Here is a 20082-nt window from a genome sequence, read left to right as displayed (position 1 = left end):
TGTCTGTTCATTTAGGTAATATATCAGCAACTGTTTTATATTGTAGCTTTAATTATGGTGTAATATTGACACTGTGCGTTTACTGCTGTAATTACCATATTGCCTAAATGCAGCACCACAATGCACCTGTATAACTGCTGCCGTTAGTCCCGCAAAAACTATCCCTAAAACATCAACTCCCACTATTCCTTGCGCTTGCGTTCGTGTCGACCTCTGCGGTCACCGTGCACAAGTGCTCGCCGGGAAATGTGGTTCTTTCTCCCCGCTCTCGCCCAGTGCCCTCTGTTTTCGCGAGACTTACGTCCGCGGCTTGGTGTGTGGTAACATTTATGTACCAGGCGAACCGAACGGCGCTGATATGAAATCTGCGTGAAGGTAATTAACGTGTATTGTGACAGGAGAAGCCGTTGTTCATGTCTAAGAGTCGCCGGTGCTCGTTAGCTCCCCGGCAGGACGCCGAGGCGGCTGCTGTAGTTAGCTCACCTCCGGCAACATCTGCAGTGAGGCAGCCGGGGGAGTCGGGGGCCGGTAACGCGCCGCGTGACGTGGAGGTGTGCTGGGCTTAGTCCAGGACAGGTGGGCTAGCAGCCCCGGACTTGTTGCGCAGTTTGTCTTCAAATGTGACGTTAGCTGCGTTACTTACGTTCATGTCTCAACGTTGACATGAACCGGTTAAGTGCGCGCTGTTTCCACGTACACAGATATTGCTTTTGTGTCCTCTTAAAGTTGTGCGAGACCGATTTGTAATTTTGCGGGACGTGACAAACTGCACGGTGTTGCCTTCACGTACTGCCTTATTACTGTAACTCCGACCTCCATGGCTGTGGCTGAAGTAAATACCTAGGAAGTTTCCGTCATGTTAATTCTGTTAATCCATTGGTTGCTGGAGTTGTCAATCTCGGAAGAGCAGCCTATTAAAGGTCTCCTCTGACAGCCGAGCCTCCAGCTCAATGACGGGCCTGACAGTTTTCCTGTACGCAGTGTCACAAACAAACTGAACATTAATCTGTATTTCTCTCAACCTGTAGCCTTTAGATCTTTGGAGGCATGTCCAAGAAAAGGGGCAGGTATGTAGAAACAAAGCAATCATACTTTGCAAATATAATAGGCCAAAATCAAATATCACCACCTTGATTGTAAGATTAACACTGTTGGAACTGCCTTACACTCACCCACAGTATCAACCCATAACCACAAACATACATATTCATCCTGTTTCATGCAGGAAGCGAAGCAGCGGGGAGCTGAGTGACACAGTAACCCCAGACCCCAACAGCATTCTGGGAGTACGTATTCAACATAACTGGCGCGAGAAGGGGAACCAGAGCAAATGGAAGGGAACGGTTCTGGACCGGCTAAGTGTGAACCCTTCTCTGTTCATGGTGAAGTACGATGGCTTTGACTGCGTCTATGGCATCGAGTTGTTCAAGGACGACAGGGTGTCCAACCTGCAAGTCCTGTCAGAAAAAGTTGGTGAGAAACATCTCATGCGGACCCTCTGTTTTGGTCATAAGAATTATAGACGTGCACCAAATATTAGTTTTTTGTTTTTTTTTCTCTTACGCTGATCTTTTGCACCTGTGTTTCCACAGTAAACAATAAAATCAAGATACCTCCAGGGGCGGAGGAGCTGGTGGGCAAAGCTGTGGAGCATTTGTTTGAAAAAGAGGATGGAGAGAAGAATGAGTGGAGAGGCATGGTCCTCTCCAGAGCCCCAATCATGACCAACTGGTATTATATAACTTATGAAAAGGACCCCGTGCTCTATATGTACCAGCTGTGGGATGACTATGCTGATGGAGACCTCAGGATTCTTCCTGAAGCAGGTACCAGTGAAAGCCATGGGTTCAAAGGCAACCCTTTAGTTAGCAGTCAAGAAAGTCTGGATATTTTTACAGAAAGTTTTTATCAATCAAACATTTAGTGTCAAATATTTTAAAAAAGTGTGTTTTTTTAAGTTGATTATTTTTTCTTTCCTTTTAATCTGGGAATCAATTGGCACATAAACCTTCTCAGTAACTTAATGAAATGTGATATAATAAATAATAATAATAAATGTAATTTAGCACATATTTTTTTGTAATTTAAACCTAGTGTGGTGGAGAAAGAGCCTGAAGCGTTGAACAAATCTAAGGTAGAGGTGTAAAATCACTGGGTCCCTGGAAGCTTTTGACACATTAAAATAATAACATAAGTCGTCAGTCAAGTGGCAGTTGTCAAGTATCGAGACACTTTGTGGGATGTTCAGGTTTTTTTTAAATACAGCATCTAAAACTGAGATATTTTGACACATTTGTTTTACTCCTCAGAAAACAAGCACCTGTTGCCTGCAGACAGGAAGCCGGGAGAAGAGACAGAGAGCCTGGTGGGAAAACAAGTGGAATATGTTACTGACAAGGGTGTGAAAAGAACAGGCCTGGTCATCTACCAGGTCCCAGCCAAGCCCTCTGTGTACTATATCAAATATGATGATGACTTTCATATTCATGTCTACGACCTGGTGAAAACTACCTAAAGATAGTGGACGTTTTTGTCTCACTCCCCAGCCTTCCTCCGCCTGCTTCTGTTTCACTCATTGTTATAACCTGTTCAAAGCAATGACAGGGTTGAATAGTTGTTATACGCTTTATTATTCAGAAGAAAGTGCAATCTCTCTTTTGTATGCACAGCAGAACTGTAGCACTGCTATGCTTGGCTACGTAGGTCGGGGAGATGAAGTACACCTGTTTTAATGTTGCTGCTCTACTTTATACTTTCATGTTTGAACAGACAATGGTTGCAATGGGCAGGTGGATTCCGTATTTGCATTGTGATCCCAAAGATCTTCACTGATAAGTGATTACAGTAATATATTCCACAATGACTAAATGAGACGCTCAAATTATATTTCTAAAACTATAATTAGTAGTAATAAGAAATAAGTTGGATACATGTTTTTTTGCATAGATGCCTTCTGGAGAGTAACTGACATGTATTTATCCAACACATTTGTTGTAAGCTAACTAAATAAACTTACTTTGAGGCCCTAATATGCTCAAATGGAAATTGGGTTTGTGGAAATTTAGTCCTGCTCTTTTGCACAATATTTACCATTGTTGGTTTTATTATTAAGCCACATTTTCAAGCTTGACACGTTTTTCTGAAGGAAAGTTTCAGCACAGGTGTACTACAGCAGCACAAGGAACAGGCCCTTTAGTTCTGGCAGTTAGGACACTAAATTCCCCCTTTTGAATTTGATCCCACAGAAATTATCAAGTGCCTTCTGGCTGCTCATTTTGCAATATTGTATATATTAAGAAATTATTGCATTCAAAGGCTGCTATTCGGTTTTCATGTAGGAGTGACAACCCTGACAGATTGAGGACAGTTCTGCAACAATCATTTCACATACGTGCTTTGTTTTGCACCTAATGCCGTATAAAGAAGTTCTTTAGATGTTACACGTGCTGTCGTTATATAACCTCACTGTTTATCTGGTGGGGAGCACTTTAATAGCTTCACGTTTTCATTTTGGAGCTTGTTATATGCTTTATAGCTTTGCAAAAATGCTTGTGTCCTAAAAGCAGATGTGGCAAAATATTACTTTATATCACGCATGAGGGGGAAAAACAGTAGCAATACATCCAGATGACAATATTTAACCTGTGCAACTTGCCTTGTAATGTTGTCTGATTGTTATTGTCATTTATATGAATATGTCACTACAACACCATCAGCGTATAGTAAAAGGGTGATGAGTATACATAAATTATAAACTGACCAGTATAACTAACTGACAAAGCAGTAGCTTACTGTGTGTTACTCTTGTAAACCTGATGCTTGCAGTATAGAGCTCCCACTTTTGTCAGTGTTGTAGTTGCTGGACTGGCTTGGTCTTTTACAGTCTGAGAAAAGTAAATCAGGTGTACTGCTATTATTTTAATTATTTAAAACGCTGCATGGAACATCTGAACAGTGTGCTTGAATATGTTTAGACAGTGGACAGGTGATTGTACAGCAGATTTAGTGCCATTTCTTTTAGCTGCATCAAAAAAAACTCTTTAACACTGTACATTACCAAAAGTGGTGCTGTTGAGTGTTTTGGTTATGTGGACTTGCAAACAACTTTGCACGCTCTTTTTCGTGCTTTCAGTGATCTACTCCTATTCAGAAAGTTGTAGTAGTATCAATGAGGAAATCTGTGACATTATTATTCTGTCATGAGTAATAAAAGGGTTTTGCACATTTGTTTGGTGTTCAAACACTGTTGTGATCCAGCCCTCCAAATTTTGACTCGATAAATCAAACTACAGATTGGACTTGTTTTTCGATCAATGTATTATATAGTCACTAAAGGAGTACCTCCATATATACAACTTTCTTCTTCATTCATTTTTTGGATGGTTTGAAAACAAGGGGGAGCAACATTGCTTTGTATACACAATAATCTGCATTACACCAGAAACATAGCCACTACCATTCAGAAAACCTCTTTCTTCCTTCTTGTAACCTTTGAAGAAGTAATGTCATTCTTTGAGTGCAAAAGTCAGAGAGGCTGTTAATAATGCTGCCCAGAAAGGTTTGAGTTCACTTGGTGAGGTCTTTCAGGTACTGCACACCCTGATTTGTGTATTCAGTTACTTTCGTTGGAGCCTCAGAAAGAGATGATATTGTCCATCGCACTCCTGAAATAAAATATGTACAAAAAAACCCACAGAGATTTGAATTTGAAAACATACATATGTAAACAGTGATCTTATATTCATCTTCAATTACATGCTCAGAAAATAGGCACAACGCTTCCAATCTAAGCAGTCAAAAACGCCAAAGGTCTTACCAGAGTTCCACGCCTGAACAGGCGAGAATTCAATCTTGGGCATGGATGGAATCTGAGCCTAAAACAGAAAGAAACAGTACAGTAGATTACTTTGCTGTTGAGAAATACAATTAATTGTGCAACAAGACCTAAATCGAATAATTCTCTTACTAACATGTAATGCACTGATTTGTGATTGTCTTACTGTTGTATTGTTAAACCTACATAAACAAAACTGGATAAAACGTGGAGCTGTCCAATACACTACCCTTTGAGTTGCATTATGATTCTGATAATCTTAAAGCAGACCATCTACTTTATTAATACCTCTAGGCCAAAGTACTTTGTCCATTCCTCTACAGCAGGCGGTATTGCTGTTTTGGCCTTTTCAAGAGCCTCTGAACCCTGTTCACTGCTTCCCAACAGACCAGAGTCACAGGCAACGTAGAGAGCTCCTCCTGCAATGGCCAACTTGGTGGCCAATCTGGAAGGAAAGTTAATCGTAATTGTATAGTTAACAAATGCTCAAACCTACTTAAAATCACAATTAGACTGTAAATTATCCTTAGATAATCACCTTGTACTAGATGATGAAATAGCCTAACAATTAGCAGTAACGTTACTTTAGGTGACCAAACAATACCATAGCTAAGGCAAATTAGCCCAAAGCTGGATCATCCCAAATTCCAATTTAAACCACATAATAACTTCATAAAATGTTATAATTGTCATAATTAACAAATAACTTATGTCAAAACAGTGAGCCAAGTGGCTGTACAGACAGAGCTAACTAGCGTCCGTTAGCTTATAGTTAGCACACAGCTACAATTATCAATGAAATGATCAACACTGACTTCACTGCAGGTAAAATTCGCGCCGCCATGATCCACAGCGGTGAAGGTTCCCTTTACGTACTCTTAACTTAAACGTAAGCACGTCTAAAACTAGCCGAAGTGAAGGTTAGCTGCACTGAAGGACACCCCTGTATGCGAGAGTTGTTACAATAAAGTTTTATTCTTCTTTGTGATGGTGGAGCTGGCAAACAACACAGCGGTACATTACCGCCACCAGCTGGTAGGAAAGTTCAATAAAAGTATGTATTTTTTAGTATTATGCTTTAAGCATTCCTAACTCAGACACCTTACTAAACTAAAATATTCAAATACGTAATGATTGTTGGTATATTTAAATAAATTTTAACCTGGATAATACCTGGCCCCAAGCACAGCGAACATTAGAATTATGTCTATCTAAACGGGGTTCATCAGGAATGTGAGCTCAACATTCCTGGCATTTATGATCATTAAATATTTCAATCATAAAATCATCTGAAGGAATTACACTCTGTGATCTTCTAGTAAATTATTAATAACTTTAGTTACTCTAGGCTGTTTAACTTGTTATTGGGAAGTAAACTAATAAGGAAATAACACACCAGCAAAAAATAAAGTAGCCAGATGTCCATTTAATTTAAAATGCTATAATTAGGGGTCGCTACTTACTGTATCATTTATACAAGCACTTATTTTTAGGTGTCCTGACCAAAATCTCCAAAAACTATAAGGGAGGGGTTGACCTACTAAATAATGTTTTATAACCGTATGTGCAGAGGAAAATTTCGCTTGGCTGCAGTTAGTGTGAGGGCAGTGGCAGGTTGAAAGAGGTTCAAAGTTTAACTAGGTTGGATGTTATTAGTTCCAGCTCCAGTTCCAGCAGTTGTAGCTTGTTTCCAACTAACCCAGAGGAGAAGCTGGCATTTCATGCATGACGCCAATTTAACAAAATTTAGATTTTACTCATTTTGTATTTTGATTTAACAATTGGGCTTTTTTTCTTTACAATAAGATCAGCTTATCTTCTTAATTTCTTCATGCCGGTGGATTTTGCTTTTTGAATGCAACCAAACCGTTAATATTCCTGCTTTTTCTCTTGCTGTGTAGTTGCACAATACAGACGAACGAGTTGAACTTTGGAGCGGAGCAATGGAGGCGGGACAGGATGCAAATCTGTTTCACACATGACTTGTGCTGTGCGGCTGGACGTGCTGAGCTTCTCTGTGCCTGTGTGGTTGAATTTAGAATAAACAAAATGAGAACTTTGATAAAAGTGCTGCTGGCCAGTGTGTGTGTTGCTTACATAGCTGTCAGGTGGACTGCTCCCAGTTTTAATGCAGGTAAGAGACATTCAAATGCAAAGTGTGCTTTGTGCTTCGGTCATGTTGCTGTAGCTGAACTAGCTCCTACAACATTTACAGTATAATAGAATTCATTTCCCCCTTTTCATCAAATCTTTTAACACGTCTGTGCTACACATTGCACATGTGCTCCCAGACCTGTTGCATGATCACAGACGCGTACACATCCTGCAGCTCTATTTAAAGCAATCACGAGTGTTATTAGTCATTTGAACCAATCAAGTTTCAAAGCCTTTCAGAAAAAAAAAAGAAAAGGCCTGTGAAGAGAGCAACTGGGCTAATGGTGTCATCCCAGCAGCACCTCCCACCGTGGTGTGAGGAGGTCTGAAGACTGTTTGCTGTGGCTAAAGGTTACATTAGAAAAATACAAAGTGGAGAGTTTATTACTATATTTGGCTCTGAATTAATGCCATCACTTGAGCAGTGATTTTGCCTAAACTATAAAACTTTAAATTAGCAAAAGATGGTGCAATTTCAATTCCCCCTGTGGAAATTTTGAAAAGCGGGATCTGGCGTGCTTTTGTTAGTTTTCCTAAAGTCTGGCCAACGAGACAAAGAGAGCATTTGTCTGTGTTGTTAGGTCAGAGTGCACAGTTGAAGTAATAAAATGTCATGGTTAGAGTCAAGTGCTCATCATCAAGTTATATTGCAGAAAACTGCATTACACGGAGATGCTGTTTTTATGGGGGGGATTATTACTTACACACTGAAGAAATTAAAATATAGTTTATTATTTAATATTTTAGTTATTAGTTAATAAATAAACAAGATGTGTAGATTGAGGCAATATTCAGTGTCTGGTCCAAAGAGGAGGGATTGAGCAGACCTTGAAAAGTGTCCAAATGCCTTGGAATCACACTAGGGAGGGTTTTGGTCTGTGTGACAACAATGTGAATGTGTTTCAGAATCTCTGAGAGGAGCCAGGGTGCTGGTGACTGGGGCCAGTTCTGGGATCGGTGAACAAATGGCGTATCATTACTCCCGCTTTGGAGCCCAGATAGTTATTACAGCGAGGAGAGAGAAGGTGCTGCAGCAGGTCAGTGACCTTCAAACATGCAGCGTTAGTGCTGTCGCCCCCTAGTGTGCTGGAGGCCCACCTGACCCACGTTGTGCTGCTGTTCCAGGTGGTAGAGAAGTGCCTGAGTCTGGGAGCCCAGAAAGCTGTGTACGTAGCAGCAGACATGGTCGATGAGGCGCAGCCTGAGAAAGTGGTGGACTTTGCTCTGGAGAAGCTTGGAGGTCTGGATTACCTGGTCCTCAACCACATTGGCTCGACCACCTTCAGCATGTGGGACGGAGACGTAGAGCACATGAGGTGGCTGATGAAGGTGATGCTTCACTGTGACGCTCTGTCGTCATCATGAGGACTCTGCACTGACCTCTGTTTGTCTTTTTAAAGCCCAACTTCTTCAGCTACGTTCAGATGGCTTGGAGAGCGTTGAGTGCCCTTGAGCAAAGCAAAGGTGCAGTGGTGGTGGTTTCATCAGTTTCAGGTGGGCTGCTCACAAACCTTTGCTGTTGATAGATTAATATCGGCCACTTTATCAGCTCCTGTAAAGTCTAATTCAATCCAACATAGCAGCTACAACTAAATATGCTACATTTGCATGTTTATATTTTCCCTATATATGAACTGATATGGGCGGCACGGTGGTGCGGTGGGTAGCACTGTCGCCTCTGGGTTCGATTCCCGGAGGCGGACCTCGTGCCTTTCTGTGTGGAGTTTGCACGTTCTCCCCGTGTTTGCGTGGGTTCTCTCCGGGTTCTCCGGCTTCCTCCCACAGTCCAAAGACGTGCATTAGGTTGATTGGCTTCTCTCCATTGCCCGTAGGTGTGAGTGTGTGAGTGAATGGTTGTCTGTCTATGTGTTGCCCTGCGATGGACTGGCGACCCGTCCAGGGTGTACCCTGCCTCTCGCCCGTAGCCAGCTGGGATAGGCTCCAGCACCCCCGTGACCCCGCATTAGGGAATAAGCGGTTAAGAAAATGGATGGATGGATGGATGGATGGATGAACTGATATCTAATGTATTGAAGTATAACCTAATCTTTCTTAGTAGAAGTTGACAGAAAGATGATAAAGTTAAAAGAATGCTGATTGAGTGATGAAATTGTACTGTGAATTGTGTTAAGAGATGGTTTTAGCTTCCTCATTTAATTTTAATACGGCAGCCAAAACATTAGAACCATCTTATAACCTTGTAATGAATGCACAGCAGAGCCTCTGTACTCAATCGGATAAAAATATTAAAATATTTATTTTTTCATATCTGACAAAAATAAAGGAATGCTTACTATATGTGGTTGTCAATGCTTCACAGGTAAAATGGCCAACCCCTTCACCGCACCGTACACGTCCACGAAGTTTGCCTTGAACGGTTTCTTTGGGGTCCTTCGACATGAGTTATTCATGAAGAAGAGCAACGTGTCCGTTTCTATATGTACACTGGGGCTCATTGACACTGAAACAGCCTTGAGTAAAATCAGGTCAGTCGCTTCTACCACACACGCTTAAACATTTGGTTAGGTTCCACTATGTGCTACTGACCAACGCTACCTACTCACCCTCATCATAGGGGGGTCCTTGATGCGACGGCTTATCCTGCCACAGAAGCTGCCTTGAACATCATCATCACAGGAGCCACCAGACAACCCGAGCTCTTCTACCCCTGGTTCACTTACGTCATCAATCTGTTCAAAGACTGGTCTCCGTCTCTTACGGAACATCTTGTCCGGAGCGCTTACAAATATGACCCTGAGAGCCTCTAATTCCAGTACCTGCTCTAAGGCGAACATACAGATAAGGTAACAGTGAAAAAGAGGGCTGTCCATCTACAGCCACAAACATTCAGTTCTATCAGAATTTAGACTTTCACACCTTAGTATAAGTGAACCATGGCATTTACCCCATGCACAGCTTTCTATTAATGTTTGTATTTCAGCTGTGTTTTTGATTTTTGAATGCACATTTACCTGAAGGGACCAATACTGTGAATATCCATGAGGCCAATAATTTGAAAATGTGAAGCCTGCTCATTAGAGACAGTTGCATGTACTGAGCCATGATGTCATTTTATAAATACTTGGAGTTTTTATTTTATACATGATAAATGGGAGCCACACATTTTTTTAATTTGAAGCTTAGTGTCCGGCCTCACTCCAAACTGCTGAAGTCAAAAGAGAATGATCGCGTGCATGTAAATGAATGCCACAGATGGAGCCACCATGAATGAAGGTGAAGGCCTGAAGAGACTCCACATCCCACCTCTGAACCAGACAGACAGGAAAATCAGAAGCAACACACCACCAGGACTGGATATGGAGCGATGTGTTCATTTGTTTCTTTTTGTCAGTAGGGATTAAAATCAACATGATTGTTTAGTGGGTGTTCTGAACGTGATTGTGTGGATGGTTTTAGCAGAAAGAATCAGTTGTGAGAAAAATAAATTGGTCTGAGGGCTCTTTTATTTTTATGAAACCTTCGGAGCCATAACTCTTAAGTTGTTTTTGTTTAGAGTTTTAAAAGGAATTCAGCCACTCTTTCTAGAAATGTGTTGTGGAAAACTATAAGTTTACTGTGCCATTATTGACGTGTTTAGAAGTGCACGAGTGATGTTCAGTAGAAGAAGAACATTTGAATAAATTTTTATGAATCACAGAGTTTCTATTTATTAAAGTTGTGTGTTTCAAACTAAAGTAAAACTCAGTTTGTTTTCCCTTTATTGGCATGGTTTTATTGTGTTGTCAATAATGAAATCAGTAAATAATAAATGTTTTCTATAAACCTGATCCAAACCTGAACCAATAACATCGTAAACCAGGCGAGAGCCATGCGTTTCCCGGCTCTCACCAAGTGCCCCGCCTCGGTCGCGCGAGGTCATCCTCCCTACTCGCGCGTGACGTCAGCGCAAGGCTTTGGCAACAGCCGGAGCGTGGTCAACCTGCCCCAGCCTGACAGAGGGACAAGGGACTGTGGCAAAAGTGTAACTGCGACAGAACAGCAAAATGAGAACTTCAGCTAAAGTGGTGTTGGTGAGCGTGTGCGTCGTGTACGCAGCCGTCAGGTGGAGCGGACCCAGCTTCGACGCAGGTGAGACCCGACGGAGGGAACGCGTTCTCCGCTAATCTGAGCTGCGGGTGATGATGGATGCTGGGGTTCGGCGCTAGGCTGTGGCCGTGGTCTCCTTAAACGCAGCAGACATTTCAACCCGTCTGAGCTAAATTATCTAAATCACAACTTCCTGATAAGCAGCATTTAAAACGTCTCAGGCCAATTTAGCTTTTTTTTTTTTATATTGGCTGCAATTGCATATCGTAAAACGTCAAGAGCAATATTGCATTGAGTATGTGATGAGGATTGTGTAACAAGTAAGTGCTGTTGCAATGTAATACTGCTTCTCTATTAAAAGAAACAGTATTATTTTGGTACTGTATTAATAACTGTTTAGCATGTGTTGAATATATTTACTGATCTGCACTGAACAAAATGCAACGTTTCCTGTGGAAATGCATGTAACAAAGCAAAAAATAAGTCATGTGTTTTGAAGAAAGACGTTTAAGTGTATCATTACTGCATTCACTAGTTCATCCTAGGCTCGAGGTTGATTTGTAAAGTGCCTAAAAGCCCTTTGACCTGAATGTGCATATGCAGGACTTTGCTTGGTTTATCTTTATGGTATATGTTCTACGGTGTAATTGGTTCTCGATAAATTGGGGAGATAATGGGATCACTGCGTGATATGTACTGTATATTTGGCTCTCAACAAGCTCAAATGACACACATAATCTATTTGTAAAGGTTTGGTTTTTCTTATTTTTCTTATTATTTTCTTATTATATGTACTATTTTTTATTATATTGCTAAATTTTATTGTAATTATTGTATTGTTATTGTATTCTTTCTCATATAATATTTTTCTATCCATGTCTCCATGTGAAAATTGAAATTATATGACTGTGTTTCAGAATCTCTGAGAGGAGCCAGGGTGCTGGTGACTGGGGCCAGTTCTGGGATCGGTGAACAAATGGCGTATCATTACTCCCGCTTTGGAGCCCAGATAGTTATTACAGCGAGGAGAGAGAAGGTGCTGCAGCAGGTCAGTGACCTTCAAACATGCACCGTTAGTGCTGTCGCCCCCTAGTGTGCTGGAGGCCCACCTGACCCACGTTGTGCTGCTGTTCCAGGTGGTAGAGAAGTGCCTGAGTCTGGGAGCCCAGAAAGCTGTGTACGTAGCAGCAGACATGGCCGATGAGGCGCAGCCTGAGAAAGTGGTGGACTTTGCTCTGGAGAAGCTTGGAGGTCTGGATTACCTGGTCCTCAACCACATTGGCCCGAGCCCCTTCAGCATGTGGGACGGAGACGTAGAGCACATGAGGTGGCTGATGAAGGTGATGCTTCACTGTGATGGTCCAGCGGCTTTAGACGTTGTCACGCTATTCAATGGTCATTATCAGTGGTTATCAGCCCATACGTTGGACCCAGTAGGTGCCCACCTACCTGCTGGCAGCGGTGAATAGGTGCAGTAGGTCAACGTCATTGATCCATAAGGTTGATCACGGCCCGGATGATTTAACCAGCAGAGTCAGTAGGGGCGCTGTTGAGCAGTTATTGTTCAGACGGGAGGATTGAAGTTTTTGATTTTGATTTATTAGCGAGCATAACTTAGCAAGTAGCTAGCGGTATTGTGTTACTGTAGCTAACTAACCTGAACCCCCCACCCGTTATCCAGCCCTAACCCTAACCACAATAACGTCTGAAGCCATTGAGCGTAGCAACTTAGCTAGCTGCTAGCTGTTCGCCAGTAGGCAAAGCAGGCACCTACTGGCCCGCACGAATGCGCTGATAAGTTCTGATCAGCCCATTCCTTATTTGTGATAACATCCGAAGCGGGTGGATGGTCTGTCGTCATCATGAGGACTCTGCACTGACCTCTGTTTGTCTGTGTTCTTTATCAAGGCCAACTTCTTCAGCTACGTTCAGATGGCTTGGAGAGCGTTGAGTGCCCTTGAGCAAAGCAAAGGAGCAGTGGTGGTGGTTTCATCACTTCTGGGTACATTTTTACAAGTTCACTTGTAAATGTTTTTTCTAATGTGTAATTTGGAATAAATATTCTGACATCGCATTCTGAATAACACCTGGTTTTACCCATCAGTTTTAAAGGAACCATTAATAAGTCAATGTCACTGTGGTTCTGACCCATAATGATTGTGATTATTATCATTTCGGCTTTTTTTAAAAATGTAATTATTAAGATATTATTATCTACATGCACACAGATCTACAGCTCTTGACGCTTCACAGGTAGAATGGCCACCCCTTACACAGCTCCGTACACCGCAACTAAGTTTGCCTTGAATGGTTTCTTTGGGGTCCTTCACCATGAGCTCTCTATGAAGAAGAGCAATGTGTCCATCTCTATATGTACGCTGGGCCTCATTGACACTGACTCAGCTATGGAGAAAGTCAGGTCAGTCAATTCTACTGTATTTAAAAAATGCTCATTTGCTGTTTATTTACTATTTTCAAATGTGTTACTGTTTTAAATTGTAGGGGAGTCGTTGATGTCCCAGCTTATCCTGCCACAGACGCAGCCTTGAACATCATCATTACAGGAGCCACAAGGCAGCAGGAACTCTACTACCCCTGGTTCACCTACAATGTAAACCTAATCAAAGACTGGTTTCCCTCTGTCACAAACTTTTTCATCCAGAACAGCTACAAATACAAACCATGACAATTCCTCTGTGCGAGTAAAATGTGAAATGTACAGTATGTGTTTTATTGTCTTCATGCTGTCAGTCGTTGGACCAGCAGTCCCCGTCCTCAGACTGGCTTAATGTGAAACACCATTTTCACAGACCAGTCTGCAGAACTGTGGTGATGCAGTTAAAATTCTTCAGTTCTTCATTGCATGTGGCTGCATATTAGCAGAGTGGGAACAACCTGTATTAAATTCATGTTTCAAGTAGGACTCCTGGTCTTGTTTGTTAAATGCAGCTTTATTTTTCTTTCTACAAGAAGCCCCTTCGTTTGTCTCCTCACTAGCTCTTTTAAAATAAACTTTCCAAAGATGTTTGTTTGTTAGCTTGGGAATTTCAATCAAGAGTGATTTGTAGATTTTCCAATTTTCCAAAAGAAAACATCGCTCAGAATCACACAATAAATAAAGCAGATATAATGTAAGTTAAGTATTCTTCGTGGCCCGGTACCAATAGACCAATGGACCAGTACCAGTCCACAGCCCACAGGTTGGGGACCACTGATCTAAATGTTTTACCTTGTTCATTTCAAATTTGAATTGTATACGAAATGTTTAAATGTCCTCTTTATCTTCCATACGTAACAGGTGTTTTTAAAAACATCAATAAACAGCTGCTCTCTTCACAATGCATTTTTAGGAGAATAAGCGTAGTCATTAGAACATGAACACCGTAGTAATAAGACCAAACTTATGGTTGTGCCTTAACGGTGGAATTAAGGATTGATGCCACTTACAGAGTCCAAACTGACTAATTACAATACACAACGTGAAATATTTATGGTCTCACAAATATACGTGTGGTCAGATATAACAAGATCCTGATTACTAGTTTATTTGGTTTAGATACTGGACATCTGTAAATTTCACATGGTTGTAAAAAAGGCAGAAGAACATGTGAGAACACATGTAAAAAAAGTTAAAACAATTGAACTAAACTATTGAACTGGGAACTTTGAATGTTCTCAACGTTACAGAAATCAACCACCTAACATGAATTAGCTTGAAATTCTCATCAAACGATGTCTGTTTTATTTAAAATAAGATGTAAGTCATAAGAATTCTAGAATAAATCATGTATTTTGATTATGCCCATGACGCATTCATCCTGAAAGACCGCGGCTGGTGGCTCAACATGACCTGCAGCGTACCTGCAAGCCTGAGGCCATCGGCTGCAGTGCAAAACCACCAGAAGCTCGTCTGCTGCTCAGAGACTTCTGGGGGGAACGTTCTTCGCCTCCTTGTGTGATTCCATTCACTGGATCTGCATCATGGTCATGCTCTGTGGCTAGGTGTCATTAAATGGTGATGCATTTGAGTTCTGGGAGGATGTTGACATTCTTACGAGACTTTTGTATGTAATACCTTGACACCTGAACCAACTGAAAACCAAACAGATTTCAGATCTGATAAGAGCCAGGTATTTCCGGCCGTGCAACTGTTAAAGCTTATGAACTATTGTGACTGTCATGAGCAGCGTTTTACAGTAAATATGAAGCCCGTCTACCTGTAAACTATAGCTATGTGCCCTGGGGTCTCCCACAAGACAGACAGCTGCCGTAAAACATGAGGCCCTCCATCGTTGTCTGAGACGCGAGAGCCAGCTGAACCGAAAATAAGCCGCATGCACAAAACCTGCTCGTCTTGAAGGGGCCTCATGACACAGGAAGGCTTATGTATGTTCACAGGGAGGGGTCCAGAGTAAAAAAGTCACAGTAAAGCTGCAGATTTTTACTCCAGGCTGCTTCCAGGACAGTGGTTATCATCAAAACGTACAAACCGTGGCTGCTACAAAAGAGCACAATGAGAACTTCAGCTAAAGTTCTGCTGGTGAGCGTGTGCGTCGTCTACGCAGCCGTCAGGTGGAGCGGACCCAGCTTCGACGCAGGTGAGACCCGTCTGTTCCTCTTGTGTGCACTGGAGGTGAACGTGGCCGTTAACATGCAGCGGTCACTATAAATGCAGCAGGCTTATTAACTTCGTCTTCTCTGGATTATCTAAATCAGATCGTCCTGATAAGCAGCATTTCAAACATAAATTTAACTGCTTCATGATGGCGATCATACAACTGCAAGAGAAATATTTTGCTGATTGTGTGGTTGGGCTTGAATAAGAAAGCATTTTAGAATGTGCCACAAAAATGTTTAGGTGTCATAGTTCTATGTCTCTCTAATTGAATAGTTATAGCTATTACTCATTGACACCATTCACACGTAGACTAACTGAGTTGTCCTCGTCCCCCAACATTCTGCAGCGTTGACGTACATGAATGTGGGTTTGACTCTACCGTACCTGTATCTGGGTGATGGTTGAGCTGAATACGCTGAACAAATTATCAATAATGCTTTCCTCTGGAAAAACTATGAAAAGAAACCACAAGTTAATGAAATCCATTACATTTTATTCTGCTGCTCAGAGTCAATAGTAGTGAACTAGAATGAATTTTAGTGCCCTGGTCTATAGTTACACCTCTCCAGTGTCTGAAAGCCCTTTGACCTTAGCCTACATATGCATATTTGCCGGGTTTATCTTTATGATGTATGTTAGTTTGTTCCAAAATATGCTGGGGAGATAATGAATCATGATTTTTAGTTTTTTTTTTAGATAAAATGTACATCAAATCATTATTGAAAAGTCAAAGCACGCATCACTTCTAAAAGTTCACTTCTGTTTTTTAAACAATGCCTGTTAATACCTCTGTGTATTTTGTGAACTTGTTTTGTGTATTACAATATGTGTCCCATTAATCAATCTATATGACTGTGTTTCAGAATCTCTGAGAGGAGCCAGGGTGCTGGTGACTGGGGCCAGTACTGGGATCGGTGAACAAATGGCGTATCATTACTCCCGCTTTGGAGCCCAGATAGTTATTACAGCGAGGAGAGAGAAGGTGCTGCAGCAGGTCAGTGACCTTCAAACATGCACCGTTAGTGCTGTCGCCCCCTAGTGTGCTGGAGGCCCACCTGACCCACGTTGTGCTGCTGTTCCAGGTGGTAGAGAAGTGCCTGAGTCTGGGAGCCCAGAAAGCTGTGTACGTAGCAGCAGACATGGCCGATGAGGCGCAGCCTGAGAAAGTGGTGGACTTTGCTCTGGAGAAGCTTGGAGGTCTGGATTACCTGGTCCTCAACCACATTGGCTCGACCACCTTCAGCATGTGGGACGGAGACGTAGAGCACATGAGGTGGCTGATGAAGGTAATGCGTCGCTGTGACGCTCTGTCGTCATCATGAACACAGTGCACTGACCTCTGTTTGTCTGTGTGCTTCATCAAGGCCAACTTCTTCAGCTACGTTCAGATGGCTTGGAGAGCGTTGAGTGCCCTTGAGCAAAGCAAAGGAGCAGTGGTGGTGGTTTCATCACTTCTGGGTGAAGTTACTTTTTCTATATAAGTTTATTACTTCTAAATAGCTTCACAAGTTGTTACCTGGTAGAGTTAAAGAACAAATGAAGCCTTTGTATATTTCCCCTCTGCCATGACTATAACAGCTGTTGACGCTCACAGGTAGAATTCCGACTCCCTTCATGGCTCCGTACACCACATCTAAGTTTGCCCTAGACGGTTTCTTTGGGGTCCTTCACCATGAGCTGTCCATGAAGAAGAGCAATGTGTCCATCTCTATATGTACGCTGGGCCTCATTGACACTGAGTCAGCTATGGAGAAAGTCAGGTCAGTCAATTGCTTGCAAATACTATAATGCTAAAGTGTTTTATCACTAATAGTACTTTGGATTTGCCTTTTAAAGTACGGGGGTAATATCTTGTTTTTAGGGGGGTCCTTGATGCACCAGCTTATCCTGCCACAGACGCAGCCTTGAACATCATCACTGCAGGAGCCACGAGGCAGCAGGAGCTCTTCTACCCCTGGTTCACCTACAGTCTTCACCTATTCAATGACTGCTTTCCCTCTGTCATGAACCGCGTCATCCAGAACATCTACAAATACAAACCATGACATGCCCTGGTTGTGTCTATATGCAGAGTTAAATATAGTTTAAAAAGTTAAATGAAAAAATGAATTATAGAAAAAATGTTAAACTTTCCTATTAAAAAACATGTGAGTTAGACTGATTGGCCTTTAACTCTACGTGTGACCTGTGGCTAGAAGTCGGCTCACTTAGGTCTTCAGCAGTCGTCTGTAGGTGCAGCTTCACTGTAGACTTGTGACATACACTACTGTTCAAAAGTTTGGGGTCACCAAGACAATTTTGTGTTTTACCATTAAAAGTCACACTTTTATTTACCAGTGAATAGAAAATATAGTCTAATTGAAAAGGTTAAAATAATGATTTGTATTTGAAATAATATTTTTTTTTAATCCTCAAAATTTGCTCTCATCAAAGAATCCTCCACTTGCAGCAATCACAGCATTGCAGGCCTTTGGCATTCTGGATGTTAATTTGTTGAGGTCATCTGGTTATCTGGGCCTTCTGAAGCAATGAGCAGACACATTGTACCATTACTACATTGCAGTGACAGTTGCTGGAAAAGGGCCTCAATACACCTAAGTAAATATTGCAGCTAAAATCAGACATTTGCAGCTAGAATAGTCATTTACCACATTAGTGATGTAAACAGTGTATTTCTGAATTGTTCATTGCAAAAAAGTGCCATTCTGTTAAAAAATAAGGACGTTTCTAAGTGACCCCAGACTTTTGAACAGTAGTGTATATTTGATTTGTTTAGATTTCCCTGTGTTCGCCCACCATGCATCCAGGCAACTGATTTGTGTTCAGTTATAGTCCACAGGAGAGAAAAGCCTGTAACTACTGTAACCAGCCTCAAACAGGCTAAAAGGGAGTGAATTGTCTGCACTGAACAGTCTGTGCAGTGAACATTTTACTTTACTGAGTGGAAAAACAGGAAACGCCTCATTGTTGATTTCTCAACAAGTGCAGTAAACCGTAGGATGACATGTTTTCTGGAAAGGAGCCCTTTCGAGGAGGATGAAGTACCGCACACGTCCACTTGAGGGCACTGTTACCAAAGTTAAGTCACCTTTCAGTGCCGCTTCACTTACGCTGTAGCGTTTAGATATTTGACAAACCATTTTAAATTCTTACGTGATGAACTGTAGAATATGAGCTAGACTGGGTTGTCCACTTACTGCAGGCCTAGTGGTCAGATCCCCAGCTCCTCTAGTCCATATGTTGAAGCCTGTGAACTCCACGGAGCCAAATCCTGGAATATGCTCTGTAACACAATCAAGTGTTTGCTTGGTAAAATAAAACCACTGGGTTCACATGATCAAACCACGTGATGTTTTCAAACTTCTGTCGCTCTCCGTGTTTCTCTTCCCTGCAGTATCGTTGCCGTCCTCCGCCCCTGGATTCCTCCCCATCTCTATTCGTCTCTATTTCATTTACTTTTGTCTTTGCAAAGCTGGCCATAGCAGGCGTTGCAGGCTTCCTACAGAGCAGGACTTTCTCAGCGGGTCTCTTTGTGTGTCTTTGTTCATCGTCACCAAAAGCACCGCAGGCTTCCTGTGAAGCCGTTGGCTCAATCCATACTGGCGGATCTTTTCTTTATTGTAATACGCCCCATAGGTTGCATCCTTCCTGCTGATAGAGAGGTTTCCTACTGTATACCCACCATGAGTTATTAGTGCCAAGAAAGGAGAGGAAGTTTCACTAAAACTATGTGTTGTTTGAAAGACTGAGAAATCTGAGTCATTTCTCAGATATCCGTATAAACGAACAAGCCAAAAAAGTGTCCTTGAATATTTCATCCCGGCGTTTTATGGGGACCACACATCTGTCCTGCAGCAGCTGTGCAGGCGATGTGACTGATGAGGAGAAGCCATTGGACTTCATGTTCTCCGTGTCCACATCCTGAGCCTCCTGGTGATTTGAGAGGATTGTAGAGATGGTATAATCTACCTGCAGATGCCAAGAAGTAAAACATAACTGTCTCCTTCCCTCTGACTCCTTCTGTCTCTGTCACACCCACACACACATAATGGGGCCTCCTGGGAAGGAGGGCAGGCACGGTCTAGGAGAACACCAGGAGCACCTGCAACAGATTAGTGCTCCTAATGCTGGGCAATAAATCCTCTCACCCTTCTCCAGCATCTCCATCTTCACCACGCTTAGATCTCATGGGCCGAGGAGTATCCACCCACAACAATGGAACCTTGATGAGTCGATGGATGTATTTATATTGTTCTTCTCATTACGCACTGCGGCGCACGCTGGAAATCAAACCCTCCACCGCTTACATAATAACTATCATATTGCTTCAGTGGTGTGTTTTCCCCAGGGTTTAGCCGGAGCTCTATATCAAGATCAAACATTTTCATTATGACTGCAAACAGTCAAGGCCAAGACCAAAGCAGAGGCT

The 20082-nt window shown here is 42.1% G+C and overlaps 5 protein-coding genes and 1 long non-coding RNA gene across 8 annotated transcripts; 4 read left to right on the top strand and 2 right to left on the bottom strand.

Moving 5' to 3' along the window:
- Positions 1 to 225: 225 nt before the first annotated feature.
- LOC114853498 (spindlin-1-like) lies at positions 226 to 4227 on the top strand. Of its 2 annotated transcripts, none has more exons than XM_029146926.3 (5): positions 226 to 375; positions 1029 to 1067; positions 1226 to 1473; positions 1593 to 1826; positions 2310 to 4227. In XM_029146926.3, the coding sequence occupies exons 2-5, from the start codon at positions 1048 to 1050 to the stop codon at positions 2513 to 2515; spliced, it is 708 nt and encodes a 235-aa protein (XP_029002759.1). In that variant the 5' UTR covers positions 226 to 375; positions 1029 to 1047; the 3' UTR covers positions 2516 to 4227. The 2 variants fall into 2 exon arrangements, with proteins under 2 accessions (XP_029002759.1, XP_055364139.1); XM_055508164.1 differs by lacking the exon at positions 226 to 375 and adding an exon at positions 434 to 576.
- On the top strand, positions 2312 to 10643 carry LOC114853495 (hydroxysteroid 11-beta-dehydrogenase 1-like protein). 2 transcript variants are annotated; one of them, XM_029146922.2, is made up of 7 exons: positions 2312 to 2365; positions 6736 to 6968; positions 7895 to 8025; positions 8114 to 8317; positions 8389 to 8482; positions 9309 to 9474; positions 9564 to 10643. In XM_029146922.2, exons 2-7 carry the CDS (start codon positions 6794 to 6796, stop codon positions 9754 to 9756), a joined length of 963 nt encoding a protein of 320 aa, XP_029002755.1. In that variant the 5' UTR covers positions 2312 to 2365; positions 6736 to 6793; the 3' UTR covers positions 9757 to 10643. The 2 variants fall into 2 exon arrangements, with proteins under 2 accessions (XP_029002755.1, XP_029002756.2); XM_029146923.3 differs by lacking the exon at positions 2312 to 2365 and having other exon boundaries at positions 6816 to 6968; positions 9564 to 9792; positions 10202 to 10643.
- Positions 4300 to 5824, bottom strand: micos13 (mitochondrial contact site and cristae organizing system subunit 13). The gene is made up of 4 exons (XM_029146927.2): positions 5650 to 5824; positions 5123 to 5279; positions 4817 to 4874; positions 4300 to 4664 (listed from the first exon to the last, which is right to left on the bottom strand). Exons 1-4 carry the CDS (start codon positions 5676 to 5678, stop codon positions 4567 to 4569), a joined length of 342 nt encoding a protein of 113 aa, XP_029002760.1. The 5' UTR covers positions 5679 to 5824; the 3' UTR covers positions 4300 to 4566.
- A 246-nt stretch (positions 10644 to 10889) lies between the features above and the next one.
- Positions 10890 to 13952, top strand: LOC114853496 (hydroxysteroid 11-beta-dehydrogenase 1-like protein). The gene is made up of 6 exons (XM_029146924.3): positions 10890 to 11077; positions 11953 to 12083; positions 12172 to 12375; positions 12944 to 13037; positions 13289 to 13454; positions 13538 to 13952. Exons 1-6 carry the CDS (start codon positions 10993 to 10995, stop codon positions 13719 to 13721), a joined length of 864 nt encoding a protein of 287 aa, XP_029002757.1. The 5' UTR covers positions 10890 to 10992; the 3' UTR covers positions 13722 to 13952.
- A 1559-nt stretch (positions 13953 to 15511) lies between these two features.
- Positions 15512 to 17810, top strand: LOC114853497 (hydroxysteroid 11-beta-dehydrogenase 1-like protein). Its single transcript, XM_029146925.3, has 6 exons — positions 15512 to 15633; positions 16517 to 16647; positions 16736 to 16939; positions 17018 to 17111; positions 17248 to 17413; positions 17515 to 17810. Exons 1-6 carry the CDS (start codon positions 15549 to 15551, stop codon positions 17696 to 17698), a joined length of 864 nt encoding a protein of 287 aa, XP_029002758.1. The 5' UTR covers positions 15512 to 15548; the 3' UTR covers positions 17699 to 17810.
- LOC114853501 (uncharacterized) lies at positions 16753 to 19791 on the bottom strand. Its single transcript, XR_008694493.1, has 4 exons — positions 18851 to 19791; positions 17170 to 17397; positions 16991 to 17065; positions 16753 to 16890 (listed from the first exon to the last, which is right to left on the bottom strand). It is a non-coding gene; the product is annotated as an uncharacterized LOC114853501 (long non-coding RNA).
- Positions 19792 to 20082: the final 291 nt, after the last annotated feature.

Source organism: Betta splendens, chromosome 4 (assembly GCF_900634795.4).
Source record: "Betta splendens chromosome 4, fBetSpl5.4, whole genome shotgun sequence".
NCBI lineage: Eukaryota > Metazoa > Chordata > Actinopteri > Anabantiformes > Osphronemidae > Betta > Betta splendens.
Note: the sequence above shows the minus strand (reverse complement) of the source record. Positions and strands in the feature narration are given on the sequence as shown.